The sequence below is a fragment of the Momordica charantia genome (assembly GCF_013281855.1).
Source record: "Momordica charantia cultivar OHB3-1 chromosome 5 unlocalized genomic scaffold, Mcharantia_2.0 BLBB01000005.1, whole genome shotgun sequence".
Lineage (NCBI taxonomy): Eukaryota > Viridiplantae > Streptophyta > Magnoliopsida > Cucurbitales > Cucurbitaceae > Momordica > Momordica charantia.
In genome coordinates, this window is record NW_028275163.1 from 18,785,877 (window position 1) to 18,812,328 (window position 26,452).

The 26,452-nt window shown below is 34.0% G+C and overlaps 2 protein-coding genes and 1 pseudogene across 4 annotated transcripts in view; 2 read left to right on the forward strand and 1 right to left on the reverse strand.

The window, feature by feature from the left end:
* The first annotated feature begins 546 nt into the window (after positions 1 to 546).
* LOC148211496 (zinc finger BED domain-containing protein RICESLEEPER 2-like) lies at positions 547 to 4,455 on the forward strand (annotated as a pseudogene).
* Positions 4,456 to 11,345: 6,890 nt separating this feature from the next.
* On the forward strand, positions 11,346 to 13,498 carry LOC111016653 (nucleolar essential protein-like protein). The gene is made up of 7 exons (XM_022292112.2): positions 11,346 to 11,738; positions 11,850 to 11,942; positions 12,034 to 12,178; positions 12,299 to 12,409; positions 12,495 to 12,577; positions 12,680 to 12,737; positions 13,153 to 13,498. Exons 1-7 carry the CDS (start codon positions 11,475 to 11,477, stop codon positions 13,230 to 13,232), a joined length of 834 nt encoding a protein of 277 aa, XP_022147804.1. The 5' UTR covers positions 11,346 to 11,474; the 3' UTR covers positions 13,233 to 13,498.
* A 6,282-nt stretch (positions 13,499 to 19,780) lies between these two features.
* The window catches only part of LOC111016615 (P-loop containing nucleoside triphosphate hydrolases superfamily protein), a 41,654-nt gene continuing 34,982 nt past the window's right edge, over positions 19,781 to 26,452 (reverse strand). For all 3 annotated transcript variants that reach the window (XM_088123844.1, XM_022292063.2, XM_022292062.2), the window contains one exon: positions 19,781 to 20,325. In XM_088123844.1, the coding sequence (XP_087979970.1) occupies positions 20,098 to 20,325 (228 nt within the window). In that variant the 3' untranslated portion in view covers positions 19,781 to 20,097. The remainder of the gene's footprint in view (positions 20,326 to 26,452) is intronic.

Consider the following 26,452-nt stretch of genomic DNA (forward strand, 5'->3'; position numbering starts at 1 on the left):
TCTATGGCGGTGCTGCAGTCCAGGACTGCAGCCGCCTTTGAAAACCAGCGGCATTAGGTCATAGAATGCCATATTTTTTTATTAGCTTTTTACTTTTTTTTTTATTTCCTTTATTATTTTAGTTTGATTTATCTTCTTCCCCCATTTTCGTTCTCTCTATTCTTCCCTTCCTTCCATTTTCTTCTTCTCATCTCTCACAATCCATAGCCTTACCTTGTTCATCCTCCCACTTTGCATCGAGACAGTCCACTCTACGGTGGCACGACACCCTTTTCATCTTCGTCTTCTCATTTTCCAGCTCCCAGCGGCGCATCCCACCCTCAGTCATCTTCTTTCGCTCACATTTTTTTTTCTCTTTTTTCTTCTTCTTCCCTTTCTCTTAACCAAATCGACCAAAACCGACCGACCGTCGATGTAGTTGGTCGGTCGGAATCGTAGAACCTTCTAAAATCGACGAGCTCTGACCGACAAAAATCGAACATGTCGATGGTCGGCGTCGGTTTCAGTCCAAAACCGACTCCGACAGATCGATGATCACCCCTAATTTTCACCATCACAATTGATAATGCAAGTTCTAATGATGTGACCATTTCTTATACCAAGAAGAGACTCATAAGTTGGAAAACCCTTATCTTAGATGGAGAATTATTACACATGAGATGTTGTGCTCACATCATAAACTTAATTGTAAATGATGGCTTGAAAGATATGCATGACTCCATTTGTAGTGTTCGCAATGCAGTAAGGTATGTTAGATCATCACCCAAGAGATTGTCAAGGTTTAAAGATTGTGTAGAAAAGGAAAAAATCGAGTATAAAGCTTTTGTTTGTTTAGATGTGGCAACCCGATGGAATTCTACTTATTTGATGCTTGAACATGCTTTCAAATTCGATAAAGCTTTTCAAATATTTGTGGAGGAGGAGTTAGATTTTTCTAATTACTTTAGAGCAGATGAACAAGGAAACAAAAAATTGAGGCCACCAACTTCTGATGATTGGAACAATGTGAATGTCTTTGTAAAGTTTTTTAAGGTATTTTATGAAGTCACTACAAAGATAAGTGGTTCTCTATATGTGACTTCTAATTCTTACTTTCATGAACTTTACGGTATTCAAGAACTTTTATTGACTTGGAGTTTAAATGAAGGTTCTATTTTATGTTCCATGGCTTTGGATATGAAGAAAAAGTTTGACAAGTATTAGGGTTCAATTGAGAAAATGAATAAGTTAATATTTATTGTTGTGGTGCTCGATCCTCGCTACAAATTGGATTATGTAGTATATTGTTTTTCTAATTTCTATGAGGATGCTATAGCTAAGGAGATGTTTGATAGTATCAAGACGTATTTGGTTTGTATGCATGATTTCTACAAATCACATGACAATACTCTTAGTCTTGGTACTAAAAGTCGTAGTACTGAGCCTTCCCAATCAAGTGCTATCATGGATATGGAAATCGGTGGAAATGTTCAAGCGAGTAGTCTTGTAATATGAAGATACAAGAAAAGAAGATAAGAGAAGAGAAGAGTTCTTTAGAATTGAAGAATAACGTGGATCGATATTTAACTGACCCTTGTGAGGAACTTAATGACAGTTTTGATGTTTTGGCTTGGTGGAAAAATTATGGCTATAAATATCGAGTTCTATCAAAAATTGCCTAAGATGTTTTGGCAGTTCCAGTATCCACGGTTGCTTCTGAATTAGCATTCAGTACAGGGGGAGGATTCTTGATTCTTTTAGAAGTTCTTTATCTCCTAAAATAGTAGAGGCTTTGATATGCACGCAAAATTGGATTTGTGGCAAATCAGTGTTATTAAATCTTCCTCCACAACTCGAAGAATAGGAGACTTGTGATAAAATTGAGACAGGTAATTAATTTATTATCAAATTGTCCTCTATTATTTTCTATATATTTTTTAGATTTTATACTTTCTCTTTTTGATCTTTTTTTTTTTTTTCCAGAGAGTTTGCACTCCTCCACCAACACCATGCATAAATAAATCTCATTTGATCCCTATGATTTCGATGGTAAGTAAAATAATTAAATATTACATTAATGATAAGTGCTTGTTTTTGTTCTTGATATTTCAAAACTAATTGTTATTATTGTATTTGAATTTTCAGGACTAGCATATGGAGTCAACGATCAAAATCTTTTAGCTTTTTTCTCGTTGTGTCAATTGTGGCTTGTAATAATGATTTAAGAATTTAATTTTTCTGTTTTTTTGAATTTGGACTTTAGATAAACTTTGGAGTTTGGATGACTACTATAATATGTAAACTTTTAATATTGTTGAATTAGGGCTTACATGTTGGTTTCAATTTGGATTTGGACTTTAGATAAACTTTGGATAATGTAAACTTTTAATATTTGTATTAAATTAGGACTTACATGTTGGTTTTAATTAGGATTTGAATTTGTGCTTAAATTAAGATTTTGATTTTTCTATATTTTTTTGGTCTATGTTATAAACAAAACAAAAGTAAATTAATAATTAAAAAAAAACCGACAACCCAAACCAAATGGTTGGGTTAGGTTGGGTTGGCTATCAATTTGGGTTGGGTTGGGTTCTACATATGGTCAACCCGAAAATTTAGGTTGGTCTCAAAAAACCCCCTAACCCGACCCAACCCAACCCGTGAAAACCCCTAGCTATTTCTCTCATCATTTGGGTAACTTCATTTTGATTTCCCTTCGATTTTTTTTGTGCTTCCTTTCAGTGACGTTCAATATCTTCAATTTCTGAATTTAAGTGGCTTTCAGTGGCTTACATTATAAGTAATAATTATTGACTAATTTTCCACCATTGCATTTCGATTTCTTTTCGAAGTTTCATTATTATTTCGATTTTAGTGTTGTTTGTTATGGTAATATATTTCGTATGGCTGCTGTTTGTATGACTACTGTTACTGGCTTTTAGTGTTGTATATCTGATATATGCCTAATATGAGTGTATATCAGTATGACTACTGCTGATATTAGTCAGTATTTCAAGTGGCTATTGTTTGTGGATTCAAGTTTCTTCATCATTTCGATTTTAGTCTTCCTTCTGTGTGTTCATCTAGTTTTCTTTTAGATATATGACATTTCGATTCTAATTTTTCATGATTTTTTATGTTTTAATGTACGATCAACAAAGATGGAAATCAAAGAAGTCAAAACGAACAAAAAAAGAGAATGTAAGATGATAAAAGGTGAAACATCCGAAACGAAGAAAGAGAAAAATGAGGGAAAAAAGAATGAGGTATGTCATATACTGCTTATACTAGTGTTTGATATACTACTTATGTGATAATATGATATACGTCTAATATGAGTATTTCATATCAATATGTATGTCTGATATAAATGTGATATATTACTGATATACATGTGATGTATTATTTATATGAGCGGTCTATATACTATTTATATCAATATTTATATATGATATAAATGTGATATATTATTGATATGTTTTTTTAGTGTGTGATATACTACTGATATGTATATATGAAATATATGTGATATAATATTTATATGAACGTCTGATATACTGCTGATATTAGTGTTCAATATACAACTAATATACCACTGAGTGTTTGATATAAGTCTTATAAATGCCTGATATCCTGATAATATTAGTGTTTGATATACTACTAATGTGATAATCTGATATACATATGTTATGAGACATATGTATGTCTGATATAATTGTGATATATTGTTGATATGAGTGGTTGATATGCTATTGATGTGATAGTATGATTTACATATGATATAATGTTAATTTCACTCTAACAAATCAATGAGATATGGTATTCTGGTGTCAAAGTCCAACAATATTCGAAACTAGAATCAATAGATAATATTATCAAGTTGTTTTCAACATTGGATCTCCAAATGATCATATCATGGTGAAAATTGTCAACTTATATATATCTTAGAATGTGTACTATTCGCCAAACAAAATCACACTAAGGTGGAATGGAATCATGTTGATATAATGAATAGTAAAGATTTGATTGACAAATATTCATGGGGTAGATTGACTTATGACCTAACAATTGAATACATAAGGAAATTTATACTATAGAAATCATCAAACATTACCTTGCAAGGATTCCCATTAGCATTGATTTGTTGGACATGTGAAGTTATCCCAAAACTGTTTGATCCAAGAGTGGGGATCACAACAAAAAGTGTTGAAGATAAAATCCCAAGAATGTTGAAGTGAGATATTGTAGCCCAATCTGATTGACATCATCTTCAAGATAATGTTTTCTTTTCAAGTGATGTAAGTTTCTTATCGTTTGTCAACTGTTTTCTTTCTTTTATTCTTACTTTTATTGATTTTCTAATTAATTTGATTTATGCAGTTTTCAGTAATTGCTTTTGAGTCTACCCCTGATGAAATATCTGCTACCATCTTTACAAAAGTGTTGATGCAAGAAGAGGAAGAAAACATAATGTGAGAAGATGAAGGCAAAGGGAAAGCAAATTTGGAAGAGGAACATGAAGATGAAAGAGAAGAAGGAGAATCAAGTAAAAGGACTTCGTTGAATGAAGAAATTCAATAAGTCAAAAGAGTGTAACAAGAGATTCTAGGAATGTTGGCTTCAATTATGGAAGTAATCTACGAAAGACTTCCACCAAAGACAGACATTGAAAAACAATCCCAAGAATCTCTTGTTCAAAAGAACAAACTTCCAACAGTAAGTCTCGATCTTCTTGATGATGATGTAAACATTGATAGCGTTGTTGAATATACAACCATATATGATAACCAAAACGAGAAGGATGATGAGAATAAGAAAGAAGATGATAAAGAATATGAGAATGAAATAGATAAAGAGGTAATCTAAATTGTTTTACTTTCCTTATATTTCTTTTACTTTTCTCACCATTGATCTACTTTCTTATTAGATGAATGAACAAGAAGATGACAATGAAGGAGAAATAGTGAATGATGGAGCAGAAGGTGCAGTAACAGAAGGAGCAGAAGTAGATGTGCCCTATTAATGTATAATAGCTCTGGTTGTATTTATGAAGGCACCAAAGTGTGTAGTCTAGTATGATTAAGTAATTTCAGAAATGACCTGTGTAGTATATCTTACTCAAGCGTGTCTAAAAGTTATCAAATGGTTTGTAATTTTAGTTGTGACGAAAAATCCTTCAATAGATCAAATCAAGTGAAGTCACAATTAAGAAGTCATAATGAGTCATATTGAATATATCTAACCTAAAAGTAAATAATAACTCTTATGTTCTACTGAACCAAACTTCGTAGTGTATGGTGATCGATTAACCTTAGAAGGCAACACCATTCTACGTTTTGTTTGTCTCAATGGTTCAACTTCCTGATCTTTCAATGCTGTCTTCATCTTTCCGTTACCCTTTTTTTGAACGGACATGTTCTTCTAAACTGCATATTAATATAACTGTATGTTAACTATAAAATATATACTCATATATCTAGAAATTTTAGAAACTAAAGGTGTAGCATTATTATATATTTCGAGATACTAAGACAAAACAACATTTATATAAGATATGAAGGCTCCTTCAATATAGAAATATTTTAATAACAACCAATCTCTTTATGCCATGCATGAACAATACTATGGAAGTAACAATAATACCTGTTTGTCAGCATCAATAGAAATAGAGCAAGGAGTGTGAAAAAAGGAGCTTTGAATAGGTCTAAAATTGCAACCTAAATCTAACAGTGTTAAGAAGTTTCATGGTACAACTATATATTATATAGTAAAAACAACTATGAAGCCTCGAAGCCAAAATGCACTAATAGAAATAAACTCGTTACTTTGTGAAATCATAGTAACATACATGTAAAAAACATCATACAAATATTTACAACTTTTTCTTTCTTTAATGTATAATGCGAAAATTTGCAATAATTATTGAGGGTGGGTTGATGGCCGGGTTAAAGCATTTGTTGTGTGGGGGGTGGGGGGAAGAGATTCATAACCCAACCAAACTCAGGAATCTAACCAAATAATTAATCAAACAAAGTCTACAACTATCAAGTATATTGATTCTCTTAACTGGTACAGACATGTGAAACTTCTTAAACATATGACTATATATTATATAGAAATATATTTTTATATATTTAACAGACAAAAAAAAAAAACACTATCGCATGTTCAACAAAGCTTACCGCATATTAATTAAGATGTATCATGATCACATCAATGTAAGCAGTAGTATCATAATTATCCTCAAACATTAATTCAAATACTTACGACATGGATGTATATGTCTCCATCCTTCGGTATAATATCATTTTGTTCGATGTTCTCCTTCTCCTGCACGATTCAATTTATAATAAAACAATTTAGATATTTCTTTCATGCCCCTGTAGATAATCTTTGAATGATTGAATTTCATCAATTCATGAAGCATAACATAAAAGGATGGGCAACTAATCAAAGAATGATACTATCGAATTCCATTATAAAAAAGAAATATAAAAACAAGCAAACATTTTTTTTGTTAAGCAGTCTCTTCTATCCTATCAAACTCATTTAAAAATTAAGTGCATGCGAACTCATCCTCCATTAGATCTTCTTTGATTTCTTTAACTTTGAGTTCCTTGCAAAATGTAAAACATAGTAAATAGCTTTACATATGTCCTTGAAAGACTCTGAATGTTAAACGTAATAAGACTAAATTACATAATACAACTATTTATTTTAGACACTCACGTTATTATTATCTCCATCATTCTCACTAATAGTTGTCACTGCGTTATCTCTTGATCCATTGTCCTTTTGTTGATATTATTTAGAGTTTTCAGCATGTCGTTCACCACCCTTATTACCATCATTCTTACCATCCCTTCCACCACCACCCCCACCACCGTCGCCATCCTCCTTTCCGGTAATAGTTATATTCTCATTCACCATTCGTTTAACACTCTTAATCTCAGAAAATAGTGTATCGATTTTACAATTTATGTTCTCAAGACTACTTAATATCATCTCTTTAAACTCCTCAAAAAATGGAGGAATATAGCTTTCTTTCGATCCAAAATGTGACGAATTCCTATTTGATGGTTCACCTTCCTAAAAAACTCATGTTTTACATGTAATTGGTGCAACCTCATCTTCTTCGAACATATTTTCAAACTTAAACTGCATTAAAATTAACATAACATTATTAGTCATCAATTTCTAAATTGAAAATATAACTAAAAGCTAATAAATAAAAAAATAATACCTCTTCATTCTAAAAAATTCTAATCGTTGTATCCTGCCATTCCGGTTGTGCACCAGTCTCTCACTTTACCATTAGTGGTATATCGTAGATACGTGTTTGACATATTTTGTTTCCCCTGAAGAAAGCAATGATATGCATTCGTATGCCCAAATAAGCGATGCTAACGACATTCCAGATAGTCCCACAACAGATGCATAACTGTTTTTACTTGCTTTCTTTATAGAGTCGATTGTTGAATTATAGCAAACACGTCCCCACGGATAGTTCTCAAACTGTTCAGCGTCATCAAGAAGTTTGATATATTCCACCTTCAATTCCTTCTACTATTTGTTTACTAAATAAGAAATTTAACAACAGAAATAATTGTGTCATCTTAACATTGTCCTTATTCTTCACTACATCCATTGAATTAAATAAAGTGCTTATCGTTGCCCTCTTCACATGAATTGTTGAGTTGTTGAAATATTTATTGAAGAATCTCTTACTCAGTTTTTTGAAGTCCACGGAAGATAGTCTTCACATTTTAGACCAGTGATAACCTCAAACTCTTGTAATCCAAAATGTACCACCTTGCTCTCAAAGTTGAAATTAATTCCATCTTCTGAGGAAGAGCTACATTGTCTTCTAATTATGTGACTAATTAGTTGGACTGGATATTTTTTAATCTTAACATCTAAGAACCTACCAAAACATGTATTATAAGTGTTCTTAGATGTTTTTTTTGACAGATCGTCTTTAATTTTCTCCAGCACTTCTAATTTTGAGTATATTTGAAGTTTCATCATATTTAACCACTTCTGCTTAGAAGTAACAATGAAGCCTCCTGAACATAATATAAACATTAATGTAATTATATACATATAATATTTTTTAAAAATACGATATAATCCATGGATAAATAATACATACATCATAGACATCTACCCATTTCTATCCAATAAAGTTCCCTTTATCATATCTCTAATTTTTCCTTCTATCCTGACGTCCGGATTTTCTAATTTTCTGAAATTCAATAAAGATTAAAATAATCAATATTCCTTAAAAATATACTTCTGAAATTACCATAATCACCTTTTATTTGATATATCATCTTCTTTATTATTCCCCTTAAATCTTGACGCATTCTTTACTTTTTTGACACCCCTTTTTAATTTATTAAATCTCTCAATTATTGGGATATCATCCTCCTGCATTATTCTAAATTCAAATTAGACTACTATTTAAAGAAATTAGACTACTAATAAGACTTTAATACCTCATATTCTTCTCTCTCTTTTCTTTTCCCTCTTCCATCGTCTACATTATCAAGTATTACTTCTTCTTCTATTATTTTCTCAATATGAGGTCGATCGACACGCAGTTGAAGATAACATATGTATATGCATATGATTGTTATTAATTGTGTATCTTTTTAAAGAATAAATATAAAGAAGAGTTATACGGATTACAGCAAAAGAAACTAGTTGAGTTCCAACGACTTCATCTTCATTTGGAAACTCAACTGTAGGTTTGCATCTAATAACTTCAATCTCTTTTTCGTCTTGTTATGGTAAAATGACTAGTGGCATATTACCAAACAAATTTTTGTAAAAGGATGGCTTTAGTGTCTTAGCATCCTTTTTGTTTGTTTCTTCCTCACCGCTCTCCTATGAGTACACCGATTGAAAAAATACAATGTACTTATAACCTATATAAATCTTCAAAATAATACAATGAAAGTATTGTATACCTCTGAGCTAAGATTAACATATTAAGGTTCTTTGTTTGACTTACTACAGGATTGGTTAAGTATTGACCATGTTAATGTACTGCTATAATATATACCTACATAAACAATGAAAAATACTACAAACCAAAAGAACATATAATCGTAATTCACAATAACTTAAAATACATTAACATAAAATACTTCGAAAGAAAAAGTAAAACCTAATACTAGTATAAGCTATTTGCGCCAATAGATGAAACAAATTCGAAACAATATATTAAGCTTATATAAACTTCCCACTTGGTACTTATTTATTTATATAAAATATATCGCATCAACTACCCACTAGGTACTAATTTATAGATATAATATAAACCACCCAAACTACAAATTTGGTAGTTTACTTTCAAATGTTTTTATGCCGAAAAGTTCTTACGACAGTTTTAGAGATGAATACAGAACACATGGAAATATGAGAATCAAAACAAAATGAATATTGTATACATAAGACATAGAAATATGAGAATCAAAACACAATGAATATTGGATAAGGTTAATGATTAAGAGGGAGCAAGTAGAGAACTCATTAATCCTAGATGGTTCTGATTTCGAATAGATGTAAAAGCACATGATTTTCTGTAATTAATGATATTAGGAAGTATAACATCAAAAGTTTTCGACTGTAACATAACTGAATTGTATATGGCAATTTGGTACTTAATGATAGATACTAAATACATTTGAATATAATATTTAACTATTGAATTCTCAATCTCAAATAATCTTAAACAATGTCACATCAAACTGCAAGTAACAAACAAAGCTCAAATTACCTACTCTATCAATTTAGCCACCCTAGCACATGTTTCATTATTATGAGTTGCTCTTTATAACATTAACCTAGCAATGCAATCAAATACAATTACTAGATAAACCTAAATGATAAATATAAAATATATCCAACTATTGAGTTCCTATAAGTACCCAATTGGTACTTACGTGTAGATAAATTATACCTACATATAATATATATGTTATCAAGGATGTCTCCAATTGATGCTAAAATTGCTTGAGTTATTGGGATTCAATGGCCCTAAATCTTCATCAAAATATCTCTAACGTATTCTTCAAATTACTTACAACCATCTCATTTAGTTAATACTCTAATTCAAATATAATTCTAACTAGTTCTTTATTTTACCCAATATACCCAACTCAATATCTTCAAAAACTAGTTCTATATTTTACCCAATATACCGAACTCAACTGAGCTATTAGGAAACAAACTCAATATAAAATATATCCAACTATTGAGTTCCTATAACTACCAAATTGGTACTCAATTGTAGATATATATTACATCCCCATATATACAATAATTCACACCTAAATTTTACACCACTCAAATCATATTTGAATCTTTAAAGTTTTATTGTTAAATCGTACAAAAAATATAAGGAAACAAAAGTCAGTACCAAAATAGAAGGAATATTGTTCAAAACAACACACAAAATCAGAAATCGAAAACACCCATTGAAGATATATGGGTATGGAAAATATACCATTATGAAATCAACTAATACTTATGGGTACCATCATAAAGGGGGTTTCAAAGGGGTTAAACAGTATAAAAAATCGAGGGTCTTCAACATTATTCAAATCAGAAATCGAAAACTTTGAAGATATATTAGTATGCAAAATATATCATGGTGAGACAAAACAAACATTCCAGTCGGCGACTAAACAATGTTCAGGATAAATGGAGGGCTCGAACGGTCGACGGGCGGCCGATGACGAAGAAGAAGCTCGAACAGTTTGCTCCGGAATGATATTGCTAGCTACGGTCTGTTATGGCCTTTTGATCGACGACTAAACAATCCTCAAGATAAACAGACGAAACAATGATGTTTGTGGACGGGCAGCCGACGAAGAAGAAGAAGCTATAACGATTTGCTCCAACAACGAAGAAGAAGCTCAAACGGACGGGAACAATGGTGTTTGTGGAAGGAAAGTAAACGAGACAGGAAGAAGACACGACGGAAGGAGTAGGTGTTTTTTGAAAATTTGTAATAATAGAGGATTTTGAGGATTTGGTAATTCTTATTTTTGGAAAGTCTAATTAGGCAAACAAAATAAGGGATTTAAAATATAACCTCCAAAATAAATATTTAGGTGTAAATACAAAAGGATATATTGGTAATTAGTATGGGTACCATCTTAAGTGAGATTATTTCATCACAAAAGTGTAAATTTTGTATATTAAATCATTTTATGTAGTTATAGTATTTGGAGCACCGCGCAACAAAGAGCCGACCGGAAAAGCTACTGGTCCAAAACCTTCGATTTGCCCAATCAGAAAAATTTTACAGCCAAGCCAAAGCCCAGCCCAGGCCCAGAGGCGTAAACCCAGACCCAGGGCTTTGTGGTCGCTCGTCGAGGCAGCCATTTCAGCTTTCCAAGGGTTTCAGCGCCAAGGCGTCGGCTACACCGCTCTTCTCTTCTCTTCTCTTCTCGCGTACTGTGAAGGAACTTCCAGGCCCAACCATGGTTCGTCCATTTGCGGCCAAGGGGAAGAAGAGGAAAAAGACGGAGAAATACGACAGAAGTGAGGAGGACGACGGAGAATCCGTCGCAGCGCCGCCCAAGAAGCCTATGGTGGAGAATGAACCCGATGGAGAACCACCCAAAGAAGATTTCCATGAGCTTGAAGGTATTCCAGTCGTTCCAAAAGACCCCAGAAGTGACAACACTGCTGGTGCTATCTTCGTCCTCGAGAGAGCTTCTCTGGAGGTCGCCAAAGTTGGGAAGGTACCAATCTTTTACCGCTTTGGAGTTTTAGGATTCCATTCAATTTGGGTGTTTTTCAATTCTCTGTTCTTGAACTGGTTTCAAATTTTCAATGTTTCCTCGTGCTTATAGAGTTACCAGCTGTTGAATTCCGATGACCACTCCAATTTTTTGCGGAGAAATAACAGAAATCCGGGGGATTACAGACCCGATATCCTGCATCAAGTAAGTAGTTCACTGTTGTTAATTGGATAGGGAATTGTTTTAGGGAAATGTAAATGAGAGAGGGAACTGACGTTAAATATAAATGATTCAGGCTCTCTTGGCGATTTTCGATAGCCGCATTGCAAAGGCTGGGAGGTTGAAAGTTGTTTATGTGAAAACTGAGAAAGGTTTGCTGATTGAAATTAAACCATATGTTCGTCTTCCTAGGACGCAGAAACGGTTCTATGGAGTTATGTGTAAGTGGAGTTGCTTGTTCCAATTTTCCAGAACATCTCTGTAGTTGGGATGAGATTTGATCAGTGGAGTTATCTGTTTCCATGTTCTCTTTCATTGATCTTTTTACACATAATTTGCAGTGCAATTGCTACAGAAGTTGAGCATCACAGCTGCGGGTAAGCGCGAGAAACTTTTTCGGGTGATAAAGAACCCCGTAACTCAGTATTTACCTGCCAGTTCTCGTAAAATCGGTAAGCGTAAATGTTCTTCCCCTCCAAGTACATGCGAGTTTTGTGTTTCTGCTGGAACTGTTCATATTGTGTTCTTGCTTATCAGGCTTCTCACATAGTTCAGACAAGTTGGTCAAGATGCGAAATTATCTGGATGATGTCAGAACTGATGCAGACCTTGTTTTTGTGGTATCTTCAAAACTCAGAACTGAAATCCCACTTTTTTTCATACTTCATTTCTATGTTTATAATTATATATATGAACAACTCTCCTTTGCTGAACTATACTAGTTGGGTGCAATGGCTCATGGGAAAATTGAGACAGATTACACGGATGATCTTTTAGCAAGTGAGTTCTTCATTTTTGTGTGTTTATTTTGAGTAATTAGATTGGATGGGAACTTTTACCTCCACTGAATTTTTCTAAGTACTTGTGGTGTAGTGTATCAAGGTAGAAAATAAAGGAAAAGAAAGTGTGTATGAAGTTTACACTTTTGATAAATCACATATCAATTGCTTCTTGGTTTTTTCAAAACTCACTTAGTGACTTTCGTGCTTCTAAATATTACGCAAACATTCAAATGTAAACATTTGAGGTAGAATTCAGAAAATGCTTTAATCTTTTAATACCACTCCAAACATATCATAAATTGTGTGAGCTTTACATTTGCTAAAATGTCGTTTTTTCCTTCCCCTGGTAGTATATACTTTCGATGAAGTTAAATACGTTATATTCGACAATATTTCCTGTTATATTTCTGCAGTTTCTGAATATCCTCTCAGTGCTAGTTGCTGTATTGCGGATATTTGCAAAGATTTGGCAGAGAAATGGAATGTAGGGTGAACCATGCTGACAGCCCTGCATCCAGTTAAGTTTGAATATCAGTACCTCTACCATCTTGTTTCATATGTTTTAATTATTATTTCATGAAATATGCCTTAAGATTCTTTAGGTGTTTCTTGGAACCATAATATAGGAATGCATTTTTTTTTCTGCTCAAGAGATATGAGTTGTAGAGACGAATTAAGCCTTACCATAGCTATTTAATGTGTAGCCAATGATTAATGCTTTAAATTTCATTGAAAGCGATAGACACTCTTTCCCGTTAAGGGCCCGTTTTGCGACGTTCTTGTTTTTTGTTTCTAATTTTATTAAGACACTTTTTTTAATAATTCTTTTTTTAATAATTCTTTTTTTAACTATTTATGTTTATTGATTCTCATGTGTTAGAAACATTCTCAAAATTGTATAAAAGTTTTGGAAACACATAAAGGAAGGACAATCGATCGCACTTGGCGCAGAACCACTTAACGGTGGTTCTTTACTCCCTCAAGACTTGCTTCTTATTTTTTCTTTCATCCTTCATCCCTTTTTATATCAATAGGGAGCTACGAGCAAGGCTGCTCTGCTCCAGAAAGACAAGAAACCAGCAGGTCCTTTTCCGCTTGATCGCTAACTCATGAGCAAAGCCGCCTTTTGCCGCCCCTCATGCAGCATATGAGCGGATCTTCACTAAAAGCCGGCTCTATTGGCGGATGGATAAGGCCCCTCACTCTGACATGAGAACAAAGAAAGCCGCACGAGATCCTTGTAGCTTTGCCTGCCGCCCTTCGGTGGTATAGTAGTCTCGATAGCAAAGCCGCCTTCGGTTATATTTTAAAACAAACACAGCAGCGAACTACTCCAACACTGTGCTCTAAAAATTCAATGAAATCGCTTCTTATCAAACTTTTAAGGCTAGTTTGATAACGTTCTCATTTCACGTGTTTTAAAATATAACATGTAAAAAAAGGTTGATTTTTTTAACGCATTCTTTCTGATAGATTCTAAATATAATTTATCTCATTAAGGAAAGATTAAACTGCCAATGTGATGTGAACTTTCAATTCTACCAAATGAGATTTTGGTGACGTGGACACTCAGAAATTGACCTTTATGACTAAATTATGAATTTTAAAGAATTTCAATGTCTATTAATCCCAAATATATTTTTTAGTTGTTAATGGATTGGTGACTAATAGGCATTCCAAATGAATATTTTGATGGTAAAATATAGAGACTAAATAAACATTTTTCAAAATTACGGATGGTATTTAAAATAATTAATTAGGGATTGTAATCAAAACGCTTTAGACTTGGAGATGCCATGCTTGAAGTTAAGAACTTCCAAATTTAAGGGTTATTTAAATTTTGTTTTAATGATGTTGCACTTGCCATTTACTAAATGAAGGGTTGCATAATCTTTGTTCCCATTTGTAAATAAGGATGAAAAGACTATTCAACCTAATTATTTGAATCTTTGTTCTGGATTTTTTATTTGATTGAAACCAAAAATGACTATTTGTTAGCTCAAAGTATATTGATGGCGATACTATAATTATCCCTTTTAGAATCTATCATTGGTTAATTGGAATGTTATAATTTAAACACCTTAAATTTTGCCTTTTCAAAAGTAAAAGAAATACAAAATCCCTAAAATCCTCCATTTTAAAAAAAAATTGAAAACCCCTTCCTCCGACTTTTCTTCTTCCTCTGTCTTCCGTTCGTTCCTGCGTCTCCGATCGTCGTCTGATTCCTGCGTCTACGGTCGTCGTCTGCTTTCCTTCATCTCTAGCCGCCGTCTCCGTTCTTCTTCATCACCGAACAGTCTGTATCATAGTACATCCTTCCGTTTCTGCTTCTTCCATTTCTGTTTCTGCCCGCTCCTTCGTCTCCGGTTGCCGCCTCCGTTCTTCTCCGTCTCCGTTTATCCCAATCGCGACGTTTTTTTGTCTCACCATATAAACTTCGATAATTTTGCATTCCAATATATCCTACTAGTTTTTTATTTCAGATTTGAACAATGTTGAAAACCCTGATTTTTTTTTTATTTGTACGGTTAAACCCCTTCAAAACCCCTTCCATACCCATATATCTTCAATGGTTGTTTTTTATTTCTGATTTCGTGTGTTGTTATAAACAATATTCTCTCCCTTTTGTTACTAATTTTTGTTGCTCCTCTATATATATATTTTTGTAGGGTTTAACAACACAATTTCAAAGATTCAAATACGATTTCAGTTGTGCAAAATTTAGGTGTGAATTATTGTATATATGAGGTTATATCTTATATTGAGTTTGATTCCTTATAATGAGTTGGGTTGGGTATATTGGATAACATATAGAAATAGTTAGAATCATTTAGTTGAAAGTATTAACTAAAGTAATTTGAAGATAGTTGTAAGATATTAAAATTTATATGGAATTTTGATTATATCCAGATATATCTTATAACTCAAAAAGTTTAGTCGAATATAATTTATAATGTTCAAGTAGTTGTGTGAACTCTTGTATATACTCAATGGGTGTATCAGATTTATAATGTATAAAGTTCAAATATTTATAAAAATGCAAATCATTGACATTTATATCAAATTATTCTCTATAAGTCTAAATAATACATAGTATGAAAGTTAAAAACAATATTAATACGTATATATATTACACTCACCGTATCCATAATAATATTTGATTTCAAAAGTCTTCACGGTGTATACGTTATATCCTAGAAATATAAAAATGAATACTTAATTGTTAATATTCTTTAATAATACTTAATATGGAAGTTATATCATACTTAATGACGTATATACATAATTGTAGAGACTAAGGTTGGAGAGAATCCAATGTCTTGTATTCTTATTATCAAAGTCTATATATATAAACAAATATATAAGGTTGACCTAATCCTATCAGGAGGAGGTAAATGACAAATTAATATTAATACAAGAATATAAAATATACTAATATATACTTTAACAATAATGTTAATTACATCGCGAATTAATAATATTAGATTTCAAAAATACAAGTAGAATATATGTTATAACCTATATATAACATAAACATAAAAATGAAATAACGAAACAACATAAATCTAATTGAATGCATAATTATAATTATATATATGTACATATACATACATATACATACGTATGTATGTATCTATATATATATATAGATAAACTGTAATTAAGAAAAAACACATTCATTCGTACACATGTTTCTTTCGATGTATAGATAAACTATATGCTTTCTTCCCCTTTCAATATTGACGTCAATCAATTCGATGTTTTTCGTTACTTACCTTATGTTAAAGATAAGTCACAAAAAAAACATAAAACGGCCGTAAGAAAGAACTGACAAAAGTTTTGAAAGCAAATGTTGTTATTATGGATAACCACAACCCAGAGCAAACTAAATCTAAAAAAATTTCAGCCACAACCCAGAAAACAGTAAGACAGAGCAGCCGGTGGAATTAAATCTTTTAGACAAGAATGACAATAAAAAGTAAATTAAAGATTAGGGAACAGAGAGAAACCTGTTGAATAAAAATCGAAATGGTCCGAATGGTGGTGGCTTCCGACAATCGGTGAGAAATTACACAAGGAGAGAGACGAAATTGGATAATTTTTGTAATTAATAATATTGATAAATCATTGGGAATAAATTTTTTTGAAGGGATAAATTAAGGGACTAGTGTTGAAAATTTTTGTGGACCCACGATAATTAGAAGGATGAGAGATTTAAATCTTTTGAATTAAAAAAAACGAATAACTATAATAATAATAAATGCAATAAATAAAGCTAAAATTGGTATTATAAAAAAATCAGTTAGAAAACTTGAGACGTTTGTAGGTCCTCCGGACTAATCATATAAAAAACTAGTTAAATGACCTCGTCTATTCTAAATATAGAAATTCCTAGTGAGAATCTTTATAGGTACTTTGGACTAATCATATATGATAGACAAATTAGTTTTTCATTCTAAATTTTAACAGCTAGTTTGGTTTGTTGTATATCAGTTTAGAATTTGTTTTTCGAATCGAATTGGAAATATGGATATTCGTTTGATTTGGACATTAAATGACAAGTTTGATGAAGCTATGAATAGGCGGTTTGGTAACCTAGCACCACAGAATGTAGATGAACATGTGTGCTTGGCCTATCCACATAGGTAACAATTTCATGAATCATTTTCACTTTCTTGAAATCATGAGTCCTTAATTCACAAAACTCAAAATCCATGTTTTATTGTCGATTTTATGAAAAATGAAATAGAAAGCTGAAGCTTAAATGATTGTTCAGCTTTTTCTACATCTATGAAATCATTAGAACGCAAGTCCGGCTTATTAACCCTAAAGACACGAGCTCAACCATTTGAAAAGTAGGAGCATCAACTATTTGTCAAATCGAAAGCTTTGCCTATAACGTAACTCAATGCGATAAGTTTCATTTTCTCGGTGCTTGTTTAGGGTGGTACCAATCAGTAATTGTTTGATGTATTCTTTAGGGGTTGCTTGAATATATGCCTCGAACTCTTTAGGCGTTTCTTGGAACCATAATAGAGGATTGCAATTTTCTTTTCTTTTTTTTAATTTTTGCTCATATTAAGCACTAGCATAGGCATTCTTAAAGAAGGATATTCCCTCTATATTCCTAATCTTGTTAAATGTATGCGTATTAAAAGAAATATTTTATGCGTAGGGCAAATTCGAATTTGAAATTGTTTTGACCTCCATTAAATTGCTTAATCCTTTGAATATGGCCTCCTAGAGATGATTAAAACTTGAAGCAGTACAAATGGATGATGTTCAATTTTCTCTTTATCCATTTTAAACTGTACTGAACCTTGGGTTATAACTTATAATACTTCAAATAAAACTGAATTACAATAAACCGCTAAAGCGAGCATCACTCAATAGTAATTGACAAATATGTCCAACCAGGAAGTTGAGAGTTCAAACTCCACTCCTACATGTTGTACTAGAAAAGAAAAAATAATTACAATAAATCAAGTTCTACCCTACCTTCCACTAAATAGATATTTCGATTCACTATAGCATAATAGAATCTAGATGAACACGTGCTTGACATATCTAAATAGATTACAATTTGATGAAGCACTAATCTTGTTACCATTACTTAAGTTTTCACTTTGGTCAAATTATAGCTGAAACAAGTAAATTACAAGGAAATTAAGATTTGATATCACACATTAATTTTGGTAAAAAGGATGGCTACCAAACAAAATTTGTGTAACCTATATATGAATAGGTTTCCATGATGCAATTTTCTAGGCATGATTGATCAAGGCATTAGTGACCTTTTTAAAGGTTAGATGTTTGGATTCTAATCTTTCTTTTTTGAACAAACTCGAAAAAAAAAATTATGAGTTTGCTTATTTTTATTTATTTATTTTTTTGAGAAATACGAGTTTGCTTATTAAAGAAGTTCTAAGGAAGAGTTCCATAGTATAAGGGTATTGTATAATTCTTTTTTATTAACGCACCTATTGATAAATGATTGCCATTTATCCAAATCAAATGACATTGAATTATTCAAGATAAGTTTGGTTTATCCATTCGTATAGTGGGGGTGGAGTACCGAACTCGCAGCCTCTTGGTTGAAGATATATACCAATTACCGCTGAACTATGCCCATTTTGACAGTAACTTTCTTATTCTATATCATCTACATAGCATGCTTTAATTTTATTTAGTCAAAAAATTTCATTATTAAGCCCTACTACTTAATAAACGCTCTCAAATAGTTGAAATTCAATCGCATGTATTTTATCAACCACTTCACTTGATCTTCAAAAACATGTGACCCTACAATCCATATTAAGATTCGTGCAAGTATGAGTGTTTCATCATGCAGCATAAAGATTTAATTTCTAAAGATTTTATAAACTAACAAATCACATTTGGACATATAAATATTTAAATAAGAAGAATCTAAGCAACACTTGATTGAATACATAAATGTCTTCAGAAAAGAAGATTATATATTAATATATAAGTTTGTTTACTTCTTTCATAATGAAGATAAATTTAGGAACAATATATTAGGAGTGCTTCAAATTGTAATTTAGAGCCTTCTGAGGATTGAAACTGAAAAAAGTTGCGACAGTTTTCAACTTTTCTTGCATAAAACAAGGAGATTTGCATGTAGAAGTCACTATTTACACATTCAAGTGAATACAAAATGCAAGGAAATCAAGCATGCTTTCGTGTACAAATACTATGAATCAAGTTTGTTTAAAGGTGAAAAAATTTGAATATACGACGAAGTTGTACATACAAATGTGACCTTGCACATTTATAATTAGACATGGATGCTTACGTTATTCCACTCTGTGTTTTTTAGTACAAGTGAGGATCGAGAGATTCGAACTCATGTAGGAGTGAATGAAGAGATGATTATGAGATTATTTAATACATTTATAAGAATCAATGCCACAATTTACTACAATTGATTCATAAATATGTTTGAAAATAAGCTAACCTTTCAAATAAATGTACTTTTTACTAAAAATCATGATTCTTCACATCCATAAAATATGTTGATACGAGAAATGTACGTGTATCATCTACAACCGCTTGAATGTTAACATATTCTTCGAATCAATCATATACTTCAGTGAGATCGGTAAACAAATGAGACCCCCTTTTAAGTACTAGATAGTGACAAATGAAAACCTATCATTGAGCATTTCTCGTCATATGCGAAGAGAGATCGAATGGTTAAAAAAGTTATAACCTTTATCACTTTTAGCTCATGTACATCAAAGAAACATTTACAAACAAGAGGCATTGATGTTACCTAAACTTTTAGTTTAGCGTAATTTAATATTATGGACACACACCTGAATAAGTACTTCCCTTCACAGTCCTTGTACAGAAGCAAGTTGCTTCTTAAGATTGAGAACCTCAATTCCTTTAGAAGCCAACATGTCCTTCAACTTCCCAGCAGCCTCTTCAAACTTTCTATTCATGAGATCAGACTCATCCAGCGCTTCCTGATATCTAATGCGGAATGCATCCAGCTTTGCTTGAGTTCCTCGTAGTCTCATTCGAAGCTTTGCTTTCTCCTTGCCATTCTGAACCTCGTCCTGTTTGCAAAAAATGTGTCATTTTTCCCTTGCACAAGATAACATAACATGTAACTGTAAATAAATACGTTTTCTTATTTTCTTAGGTGCAATATCCTCTCTCAGCTCAAAAAACTAAAGTAAAAGCAAAAGAAGTCAATCAAATATGATTTATGAAATTTGCAGCAAGATACAAGGATCCTACCTTTATTCCAATCTGTTACAAACCAAATAACTGAAATTAGGATAAGCGAATACAATAGCTCCAGAAGTATTCGAGGTAGAAGAGGTTTAAGGTAAGGAGATCTATTTTCTCCTTTCCTTTTCCTCTTCCTCTTAGTGAGTGATGTTTTGACTTTGAGTAGTCTTTTGAAGAATGTTCATGCCAAAGGGCTTTTACTTTTTGAAGGCTTCATTTTGGGGCAAAAGACAGTGATTCACATCTACAATTTGCAGATTATACATTAATTTTTTGTAAAGATGATGACTGTAAGTTGAACTCTTTACTTAATACGATTGAGGTTTTTGAATGACTTTCTGGTTTGAAGGTGAATTGGAATAAATGTTCAGTTTGTGGAATCAACATTAATCATTTAAGGATAAGTTAGTTAGCTTCCACTTCCAGATTAAATTGCAAGGCGGAATTTACTTAGGCATGCTTCTTCGGGGGAAACCAAATTCTATCATGTTTTGGCAGCCCATTCAAGATAAAATTTCGAATAAGTTGGATGGTTGGACTCTCGTTTTCAGCTTTCAAAAGGTGGTAGATTAACCCTTTGTAATGCAGTTCTTGCTAACATTCCAACGTATTACATGTTTTTATTTCAAATGCCCTCACCAGTTTGTAAGGAATTTGAGCGGTTTCTGCGGAATTTTTTCTGGAAATGTGACTCCGAAGGTAAGTTAGAACATCTATTGCGCTGGAATGCGACTTCCCTACGGTTGTGTGAAGGTGGTTTGGGTTTTGGAGGCCTTAAGCAGAAAAATAAAGTTCTTTTTGCCAAATGGAGGTGGAGCACGAAGTTTATTCTTTGTATAGTATCGATTCCTTCAATTGGCATACTTTGGAAAAAGAAAATAGCCGTTCAAGGTGTCCCTGGACCAATATCTCCAAGCACTGGAGAAAGTGATGTATTCGTTGATAATTTTACAATAATTAGTTTAGTTATCTTATTAAGAAGTTAGTTGGTAAATTGGTTAGTTAAGTTTATTACCCTTCGAACAGAAGCCTATAAAAGGCATCTTTCCCTTCTGTTTCATGAATTCAAAAAATCAATAAAGTTTTCACTTTTGGTTATACACCAAATTGGTATCAGAGCCCTGAGCTAAGTTCCTCGGATCTGATGGCTGGAAAGACCGCAGCGCCTTCCGGCAAGGGACCCACAGTGGAGACCACAGCGAACACTGTCACCAAGATAGATCTTCCACCTTTTAATGGGAAGATGAATGTCGAAGGGTTCTTGGATTGGGTCAAGAACGTTGAGAATTTCTTCGATTATACCAACACGCCTGAACATAAGAAGGTCCGTCTGGTGGCCTTCAAACTGCAATCCGGAGCTTCTGCCTGGTGGGATCAGCTTGAGATCAATCGCCGCCGTTTAGGAAAACAACCCATTCATAGCTGGCCACGGATGCTCCGTCTGATGCGTGAAAGGTTTCTGCCAGCTAATTTCGAACAACTGTTGTATCAACAGTATCAGAGATGCCGTCAAGGTTTGAAGACCATCGTCGATTATGCTGAAGAATTTCACCGGCTTGGTGCAAGGACTAACTTGGCCGAATCAGAGGACTACAAGATCACACGATTTGTAGATGGTCTTCGAGAGGACATTCAAGATCAATTCGATGTCCAACCCATCAATATGTTGACCGATGCAATCACCATGGCTACCAAGATTGAAGAGAAACTTGAGCGGAAACGATTGAAGCCTCCTATACGTCGGACAACTTGGGACAAAGCATCTTCATCTAAAACTGCTCTTCCTGAGTCAAGCAAACCACTGGGCACGGGGACTTCATCCACTCCTACTCTTGCCAAAAATCTTGAAGAACCAACTAAGTCTTCTTTTCCTTTTAAATCCCCGATCAACCAACACGAAAAGGTACTAATCAATATACCCACCCTACTTTGGGCAAATGTTTCTGTTGTGGGCAGGTCGGGCATCTCTCCAATGAATGTCCTCAACGATGTGCGATTGCCCTGGTTGATGAGGATGAACCTGATGTTCCGGAGGATGATGACATCTTGGACAATGATACGGCATATGTCAAAGCCGATGAAGGTGATCTTGTCAACTGTATGATCCAAAAGATCCTTTTGACTCCCAAAGTTGAACTCCAACCGCAAAGACATTCCCTCTTTCGGACCCGCTGCACCATTAATGGTAAAATGTGTAATGTGATCATCGACAGCGGTAGTAGTGAAAACATGGTTTCTCAGAAACTTGTGTCTGCACTTAACCTCAAGGTGGATCCACATCCTAACCCATATGAGGTATCTTGGATACGAAAAGGAGGTGAAGCTACTGTAAATTCAGTATGCACCGTACCTCTTTCTATTGGAAACCAATATCGATATCAAATCATTTGTGATGTCTTGGAAAAGGATGCCTGTCATCTTCTCCTCGACCGTCCCTGGCAATTTGATCTCCAAACAATCCACAAGGGGAGGGATAATACATATGAATTCACGTGGATGGGCAAAAAGATTATCCTCTTACCTTCCACCAGAAACGTGAAACGTGACAAGAACATCAATCTTACACCTTTTTTTTCCCTTATTAAAGGCAAAACCTTCATCCAGAAGGAGGACTCTGTCGTTTTGGCTTTAGTAGTGAAACATGACACACCTGCTCCCTCCGCAACTTTTGACCAACCCGAAATCCGGGAGTTATTATCCGAATTTCCCATTTTAAGCCAAGATTCTGTTGACCTCCCTCCTTTACGAGACATACAACATCAGATTGATTTCATTCCGGGAGCTACTTTACCCCATCTTCCTCATTACCGCATGAGTCCTAAAGAGTATCACATTCTCCATGAACAAATTCAGGAGTTACTCAACAAAGGTCACACCCGGCCAAGTTTGAGTCCCTGTGCTGTTCCAGTTTTGTTGGCTCCTAAAAAGGATGGTTCGTGGCATATGTGTGTGGATAGTCGTGCCATTAACAAGATAACTATAAAATATCGTTTTCCTATTCCTCGTCTATCTGATTTATTGGATCAGTTACATGGTGCCCAGCTTTTTTCAAAGATCGACCTAAAGAGTGGATATCATCAAATTCGTATTCACCCAGGGGACGAATGGAAGACAGCATTCAAAACCAAGGAAGGACTTTTTGAATGGCTCGTCATGCCTTTTGGGCTATCCAACGCCCCAAGCACCTTCATGAGGTTAATGAACCAGGTTTTTCTTCCTTTCCTTAATCACTTTGTTGTTATTTACTTTGATGATATCTTAGTTTATAGCAAAACTCACGAAGACCACATCACTCACTTACGCACAGTATTTCACACATTGGAAACACATCAGCTTCATATTAACCTTCAAAAATGCTCCTTTCTTTGTACTGAGATATCCTTCTTAGGATTCATCATCTCTCGATTCGGTATTTCGGTTGACCCAACCAAAATTGCTGCTATTACACATTGGCCTACCCCTACAACTGTCCGAGATGTCCAATGCTTCTTAGGCTTAGCTTCATTCTATAGGAAATTTATCCATAATTTAAGCACCATTGCCGCTCCTTTAACAGCCTGCCTTAAGAAAGGACAATTTACATGGGATACCGATCAAGACCAAAGCTTTCACAACCTCAAAGAAAAACTCAGTACCACACCCGTCCTTGCCCTCCCTGATTTTAGTCAACCATTTGAAATAGCAGTGGATGTTTCAGGCTTGGGGATTGGGGCAGTTTTATCACAACGACACCATCCTATAGAGTTTTTTAGTGAAAAATTAACTCCCCCTAGACAGAAGTGGTGCAACAAAAATTATATGCACTAATACGGACACTCAAGCAATGGGAACACTATCTTATCGGTAAGGAATTCATTCTTTTTACCGATCATTTTTCACTAAAATTTCTTCAAACACAAAAAACCATTAACCGGATGCATGCTCGTTGGATATCGTTTATTCAAAAATTTGACTTCGTAATAAAGCACAAAGCAGGCGTTACTAATAAAGTGGCTGATGCCCTTAGTAGAAAAGCAAGCCTACTGACGTTGTTAGCTGGACAAATCCTTGCTTTTGATCACCTACCTACATTATATGAACATGATACTGATTTCAAAGACATTTGGACTAAGTGTCAGCAACATGTCAATTGTGAAGACTTCCATATCATGGATGGTTTTCTTTTTAAGGGTGATAAACTCTGTAGACCACACACATCTCTAAGTGAAGTCCTAATACGAGACTTACATGCTGGCAGTCTGGCAGGACACTTTGGGACCACTAAAACATTTGAACTGGTGGCTGACCGATTTTTTTGGCCGCACATCCTAAAGGATGTCAATAACTTTGTTTTACGCTGCATTATATGTCAAAAGTCCAAAGGCCAATCCCAAAATACAGGACTATATACACCATTACCAATACAAAAATCTATCTGGGAGGACTTGTCTATGGACTTTGTCCTCGGCTTGCCAAAGACACAACGTGGCTATGATTCGGTATTGGTAGTAGTGGACAGATTTAGTAAAATGTCTCACTTCTTACCATGTAAGAAAACTTCCGACGCCATATACGTGGCCAATCTGTTTTTCCGTGATATAGTACGGCTACATGGGATACCAAAAACTATTGTCTCGAATAGGGACGTTAAATTCTTAAGCTACTTCTGGAAGACCCTATGGAAAAAGTTTGATACCGGATTGCGATTTAGTACCACTAGCCATCCTCAAACGGATGGACAAACGGAAGTTACCAACAGAACCTTGGGAAACCTAATCCGGTGTCTTAGCCAAAACAAGCCAAAGCAATGGGACCTCACTCTTGCCCAAGCTGAGTTCGCCTACAACCATATGAAAAATAGATCCACAGGGAAGTCCTCCTTTGAGATTGTGTATACTAAATTACCTAGGCTTACTGTTGATCTTGCTAATTTGCCCCATTCTGTTGATATCAGTATCGAGGTAGAGGAAATGGGTGAAAGATCGTAGAACTACAAAAAGAAGTCATGGACAACCTAACACAAGCTGCTGCTCAATACAAAACCGATGTTGATGTTCACAAACGACCTAAACAATTAAAGATAGGTGACCTAGTTATGGTTCATCTTAAGAAGTCACGTTTCCCTAAAGGAACCTACAACAAATTACGGGACAAGAAGATAGGCCCTTTTGAAATCCTGCACCAATATGGGGACAATGCCTACCGCATCAATCTTCCAGAAGACTTGCGAATCCAGCCAGTATTCAATGTGGCGGATATATATGAATACAGAGCACCAGACTCTTTTCAATTAGCATGTTGAAACTCGAGGTCGAGTTTTCCTTAGGAGGAGGGAATTTGATGTATTCGTTGATAATTTTACAATAATTAGTTTAGTTATCTTAACAAGAAGTTAGTTGGTAAATTGGTTAGTTAAGTTTGTTACCCTTCCAACAGAAGCCTATAAAAGGCATCTTTCCCTTCTGTTTCATGCATTCAAAAAATCAATAAAGTTTTCATTCTTGGTTATACACCAGAAAAGTTCATCAGTTTTCTATTTTCAAGGTTGGTAACAGTATAATAACTTACTTTTGGCTTGACTTGTGGTTAGGTGATTCGGTTTTTAAAGATCGTTTTCCTCATGCGGTGGCAAAGTTTCCCTTCAGTTCTGTTTTTGATAATTGGGATGGGCATTCTTCTTCTTGGATCGTTGAAACTAGAAGAAACCCCAAAGAATCAGAGGCTGAGGATTATTTACCCATTCTGTCCACTTTGAACTTGGTGTCTTTTTCAACAGAGGATGATAAACTACTGTGGAATCTTGAAGCGTCAAAGGTTTTTTCAGTAAAATCTTTATATTTGGCCCAAGGAAGTCCGTTAGTCCAAGAAAGGTCAGCATTTTATCTGGGATCCTTTTCAATGGTAATCTGAATACTTCAGAAACTTTATAAAGGAAGCTCTTCAACTTCTCACTTCAGCCTTCATTCCACT